The sequence below is a fragment of the Lipotes vexillifer genome, unplaced genomic scaffold (assembly GCF_000442215.2).
Source record: "Lipotes vexillifer unplaced genomic scaffold, Lipotes_vexillifer_v1.1 scaffold1129, whole genome shotgun sequence".
NCBI classification, from domain to species: Eukaryota; Metazoa; Chordata; class Mammalia; order Artiodactyla; family Lipotidae; genus Lipotes; species Lipotes vexillifer.
Genome location: NW_006789022.1, coordinates 4,234,390 through 4,240,337, shown reverse-complemented (window position 1 = coordinate 4,240,337; position 5,948 = coordinate 4,234,390). Strand labels below are relative to the sequence as shown.

Below are 5,948 nucleotides of genomic sequence, written 5' to 3'. Positions count from 1 at the left end.
GGGGGGGGGGGGGGGGGTGTGGGCAGGAGGGTGGGGGGGAGGTGCTCATTCTTATCCCGGCTGCCTGGCTGGGTTTTCCTCAGCTTTCTGGTGTCTGAGGTGTCACCTTTTCTCAGTTCTCCCAAATGAGTAGAAGGGAGAAAGTTGGATTGGGGCTTAGGTGGGGTCTGGAAGGAGCTTGAAGTCCCTCTGGCTGGGGCTCAGAATTCTCCTACATCCCAGATCTGGTGTCTGGGCCCCACTTATTCTCTGCCCGGGGCTTCTACCTCAGCTTGCACCTTATCAGTCTTCGTTCCAGGACAGGGGTCCAAGGCTAGTTCCTGGCTCAGAGCAGTACCCGTCTCTGTGTTCACCCCATGACACCCTTTGCCTGATTACAACTATTATGGCTCTGCTCTTTCGTTTATTTATCCAACACATAGATATCGAGTATCTGAGAAAAAGCTGCCAGGAGCAAAAAAAGGTACACACTGAATAATTCCATTTATATGAAATTCAAGAGCAGGCAAAACTGATCCATGATGATAGAGGTCAAGATCACGGTTGCCTCTGGGATTGACTGGAAGAGGCAGGTGTGAGAGAACTCTGAGTGACGGAAATATTACACGGGTGTTTACATTCGTCAAAACTCACCAGACTGAAAAAACAAAAACAAAACAAACAAACAAACAAACAAAAACTCACCAGACTGTACACTTATGATCTATGCATTTCATTCTATGTAAAGTTTGCCTCCATCTTTTAAAATGTTGATAATTTTCATGGAACGACTACTATGTGCCAGACCCTGTGCCAGCAGGGAAGGAGACAAGCTTACCTGCCCCAGCCAGCTTACATTTCAGGGGTTGTAGTTTTCATCCTCTCCTTGCACTGGCCCCTGCTGTCTGCCCTTGGGCTGGCCTCCTTCCCAGATTGTAGTGGAGATGGGAGTGGGGGTGGGTCAGAGGGCAAGATGCTGTCTAGAGGTCTGTCCCTGCAGCCAATTACATGGTCACACCCACCAAGGAGGGAAGGCAGGATGGAGGAGGCCTGGAGCCTGCAGACTTGACTTCCTGGCTGTACAGTCTACTCACTGTGTGATCTTCAGCAAGTTGCCTGCCTAATCCCTCTGGGGCCACTTTCCTCATCTTTCTTATGGGTTTAATAATGCCTTTGTCGTAAGAGTTAGACTGAGGCTCTGCTGTGAGAATATTCGTGGACAGAGGTGGAGTCATTGTTTCCATTTATTGGAGTGGTACTTGGTTAGGAGCAAAAGTTGGAGAGTCAGACTGCCTGGTTTCAAATCCCAGCCACCAGCCAGCAGGGTGACCTTGGGCAAGTCACCCACCTCACATCAAACCTCTCAGAGCCTCAGTTTCTCCATCTTTAAAATTGGGGCAATGAGGGTACCTACCTCATAGACTGTGGCAAGGACTCAGCGCAATGCTTTTAGCATAGTGCTGGGCACATGGCAGGCTGGCAATAAACCAGAGGGAGTGTTTCTGCTGGCAGCTCTGGCAGGAGGGCTCGGACGGAGCAGGAGGGGAGAAGTCATGGGCAAAAAGCTGTTGGTGGGAGCGTGTGCAAGAGGAACAGTTCCAGAACGAGCGTGGTCATCACTGGTGGTGCTCAAAGGCGCTCGAGTGCGTCAGTCCTCCGTCCACCGCAGCCACACACTGAACTTGAGCATAGCTGGAGGGACTCGGCAGGAGAGGGGGGTGTGAGTGCACGAACCAGGAACCTGCTGTGCACTGCGGGTGCACTGGGCGGGCAGGGGGGCGGAGCCAAGCTTGGGTCCCCGCAGATCCTCAGCTGTGACCCAGTCTGAAAAAGCCCAGAAAGGAACAATGGTCTGAGCTACCATCTTAAAGTGAACCCAGCGGGAAGACTGGGCGCACGCCGCTGTACACGAACGGCCGGCAGTGACCGCGCCCCTCAGTCCCTCCTCGAGAGCCACTTGTCCAGAGTCCTGGGTCGCGCGCCGGCGTTTCCTCGGTCCTTGGTTCCTTCTTCTTGGACTTGCAGCTCTGGACGCACACAACCGCACACCAAACGGCCCGCTGTGGCTGGAAGCGTAGACTGCGTCTGTCGTCGGGTCTGTGCTGGCACCGTGCCAGGCTTGCGGACAGCGGATCTTGGGTTCCCTCGGCGAGCGCTGGCTCCGGGGCTGGTCGGGTGGGAACGCGGGGCGCGAGCCCCGGCGCCGGGACCCCGCTCTGGTGGCACCTTGGCCCCGCCCCTCCCTCCCTCCGCCTGATTGGCAGCCTCACGCGCGTCGGGGGTTGCCAGGGCAACGGGTCTCAGAGTTGCGAGTCAGTGCTAACCTGAGCCAGTCGGCCTCCGGCGGAGGGAGCAGGGGAGGCCGGAGGGCGGACGGCGGAGCGCGGCGCGTGGCGCGCGGCGGCTGGGCCCCAGGAGGGCGCCTCCTCCCGGCCAGGCACGGCCCCCCTCCCGGCGCAGGGGCAGGCCGGGGCGGGGGGCCCCGGAGCCCCCCGGGCGCGGGGGCAGGCCGGGGCGGGGGGCCCCGGAGCCGGCGCGGCCTTGGCCCCGTCGAGGAGGCCGGGGGGTCGCGAGGGCGGGGCGATGCCGGGCGGCGGCGGCGGCCCCGGCCGGGGCCCGTGACCATGGGCATAGCCGAGTCCACGCCGGACGAGCTGCCATCGGACGCGGAGGAGCAACTGCGCAATGGCGAGGAGCAGTTGGAGCTGAGCGGGAGGCGGCTGCGGCGGCTGCCCAGCGCCGTGTGCGCTCTGAGCCGCCTGCAGAAGCTGTACGTGAGCGGCACGGGGCTGCGCGAGCTGCCCGAGGAGATCGAGGAGCTGCGCGAGCTGCGCATCCTGGCGCTCGACTTCAACAAACTCGAGCGCCTGCCCGACGGTCTGTGTCGCCTGCCGCGCCTCACGCGCCTCTACTTGGGCAGCAACCGGCTGCCGGCACTGCCCAACGACTTCGCGCAGCTGCAGAGCCTGCGCTGCCTCTGGATCGAGGGCAACTTCCTGCGGCGTTTCCCGCGGCCGCTGCTGCGCTTGGTGGCGCTGCAGTCGCTGCAGATGGGCGACAACCGGTTGCGTGCGCTGCCCGCGGAGCTGCCGCGCATGACGGGCCTGCGCGGCCTCTGGCTCTACGGCAACCGTTTCGAGGAGTTCCCGCCCGCATTGCTGCGCATGGGCCGCCTGCACATCCTCGACCTAGACCGCAACCGCCTGGGCGGCTTCCCCGACCTGCACCCGCTGCGTGCCCTGCGCGTCTTCTCCTACGACCACAACCCGGTCACTGGGCCCCCCCGCGTCGCCGACACGGTCTTCCTTGTGGGCGAGGGCGCCGTCGAGCGCATGGCCGAGCGCGACGAACCCACGCCCCGGCCGCCGCCCCGGCGCCCCGCGCGGGTCTTTGAGGATGAGGAGGAAGAAGACCTGCTCATAGGGGGCGGGAGCTCCCGGGCTCTGGGGCCCCCCGTGGACAGCCTCTGCACCCTGGAAGCAGCTCCAGGACTGGGCACCTGAGCCTGTGCTCTGGGTGTTTGGGCCTCGGCCACTCTGGGAGGAGGGCCTCTGGGAAGGTTTGTGGGAACGGTGGGTCCCTACTTGAGGCAGAGAAGGGGTCTCTTTGGGCAAGCTGCCGGGGACAGGCAGGCCTGGGGGTCATCTTCAGACATTCCAGGGTAGTGAAAAGACTGCCTACTGGCTGGTCTCTGGGCGGTCTTCAGGCCAAAAGTCCCGGTTCTGTCCAGTTCTTATAGTTCCGTCTGGTCCCTGGTAGAGTCACTGACAACACAGTAGTAAAGGCACCAGCTTCTTCCTGGAACCAGGGTCACACTGACCATGGAATCATCCCCCGTGGCTGAGTCTGGAAGCTCAGGGCACCCAGCAACCTCCCTCCTCCTGGAGTCTGGATCTTCTAGGTCCACCCTTTCTGGTGCAGGAGCTGCTACCTCTGGAGTGGACCACATGCCTGCTTGAGGCAGAACTGCCCCCAGAAGAGGGCCTGGCCCAGGGGCAGGGGCTTGGAGTTGGGGCTGGTGCCCAGGACAGACAGGTGTGGGAAACCGGGATTGGGACCCTAACACCACAGCTTCCCTTGCTCCTCCACCAGGGCTTGTGGTACGTACCTCCCTCCCCAGGTCCCCTAAATTTTATGTGGGGAAGGGGGGGACTCAGAAGGCAAGGTCTCTGCCCTTTGCCGTTTACTCTGTTCTCTTCTTCCAGCTTGTGCCTGGAATCTTGCTGGGAAAGAGAACATTCCCTCCCTTCCCCACAGCCTGAGCCTTCCAGCTGTCAAGTTTGAAAAGAAGCCACTGTGCCTCTAGGGCCTCCTGCACTGGAGAGAGAGGCTCTCTACTCTGGGCGGCTGCTCCAGTGTAGCCACTGCCTGTACTCTCCATTCCCTTAAATGGGCACCATCGGGGTGGCTGGCATGGCGTGGGGCATGGGATGAGCACTGTGTGCCTCCACTCCGTCACCAGGACAGCCTCCGGGGGTGAGGAGTGAGGCCTCGCTCTGCAATTCCCAGGGCCAGATCTTTCCCATCCAAGCAATAATGGGAGGAGGACCCAGGGCCAGGGCCACTCAGGGACACTGTCAGGGGCAGGGCCCCCCCCCCCATGGTAGCGTTTTCTTTAGGAAGAAAAAAAAAAACTGGCTGTAAACATAAATTATATTTCTCGGAGAAAGAATGTGCGTTTCCCACATGCCTGTTTATTTATAAGCCCTGGGAGCACTGGGTCCCGTTGCTGTGGGGACCGTGGGCTCCCTCTGGCACTGCCCTCTGTCCATGTGCTCCAGCTCTGTGTCACAGTGGCCCTGACCAACTGTTGTGTCCTGTCTGGGGAACAAGAGCTTGTCTTCAGTCACAAATGGCTTTGGCTGCCCTCTCATCTGGCTGTATCTTACTCTCTGCCACCTGGCCACCGCCCCTCACCCCCAGTCCCCCTTCCTTGGTCTTCTCCAGCTTAATTCTCAAATTCCTGACTCTTCATCTCTTTCTGAATCTCAAGCTTGGCTGACCTTTCTCTATTCTTTCACTGGCACTGACCCCCATCCTCCCTGTCTGACTCTATTCTTCCCTCCTTCCATCTCCCTGGCTCCATTCTCCTCTCTCTGTCTCTCCCTCTTAGTCTTTTTTTCTTTTTCTTTTTTTTTTTACTCAGTCATTACTTTCTCCCCTCATTGTTCAGAAAAAAAAGAAAGTATAAATATTTAAAGAAAGAGAGAAAATTGTAGAACCTCAAGCCTAGAGGCCCATCTCCCTTGAGAAGATGCTGCCAGACCACCATCACCATGGCAACAGGGATGATGTCATCAAGGCCCAAAGGTCAGGCCTGGCCCAGCAGCTCTTCTGGCCACTGGGCTGGACCTGGGGGTTAGGAGGAGGCTGGGGATAGATCTGAAGGAGTCAGCTTGGGAGAGTGAAGGCCTCCAATGGACAGAAAATGCTCTTAGGGTGAGAAATATTGGAGGCTGCCTCCTTCTCAAGGAGAAAGAGGAGTGCGGGGGTTGGCTGCAGACCTTGTCCCTCCCAGGGCTCCTCAGGTGCCCATGCTCCCCCTGTTGAGGCTCCATCAGGGCCAGTGGTACCTCCTGGGGTCTTGGAACTTGCAGGAAGGAACTTGAGTTCTCAGTCACTCAGGTGGGCTAGGAGTGTCAGCCATCCAGACTGTCCTCTTGCCCCGTGATTCCTATGATGGCATATTCCCCTGGGCCTCGAATCAGAAGGCATGGATTTCAGTCCTGGGACTTCCCTGGTGGCACAGTGGTTAGGAATCTTCCTGCCAGTGCAGGGGACATGGGTTCGATCCCTGGTCCGGGAAGATCCCACATGCCACGGGGCAACTAAGCCCGTGCGCCACAAAAGCCACAACTACTGAGCCTGCATGCCACAACTACTGAAGCCCGCGCACCTAGATCCCGTGCTGCGCAACAAGAGAAACCACCGCAATGAGAAGCCCTTGCTTGCCGCAACTAGAGAAAGTC

At 59.3% G+C, this 5,948-nt stretch overlaps 1 protein-coding gene across 1 annotated transcript; it reads left to right on the top strand.

Annotated features, from left to right (window-relative positions):
- The first annotated feature begins 2,490 nt into the window (after positions 1 to 2,490).
- On the top strand, positions 2,491 to 4,645 carry LRRC10B (leucine rich repeat containing 10B). The gene has a single exon (XM_007462175.1). It carries the CDS (start codon positions 2,604 to 2,606, stop codon positions 3,480 to 3,482), a length of 879 nt encoding a protein of 292 aa, XP_007462237.1. The 5' UTR covers positions 2,491 to 2,603; the 3' UTR covers positions 3,483 to 4,645.
- Positions 4,646 to 5,948: the final 1,303 nt, after the last annotated feature.

What these genes read in the sequence shown, in the direction of transcription:
- LRRC10B (XM_007462175.1), top strand. Translation starts at nt 2,604, where the DNA reads ATGGGCATAGCCGAGTCCACGCCGGACGAGCTGCCATCGGACGCGGAG.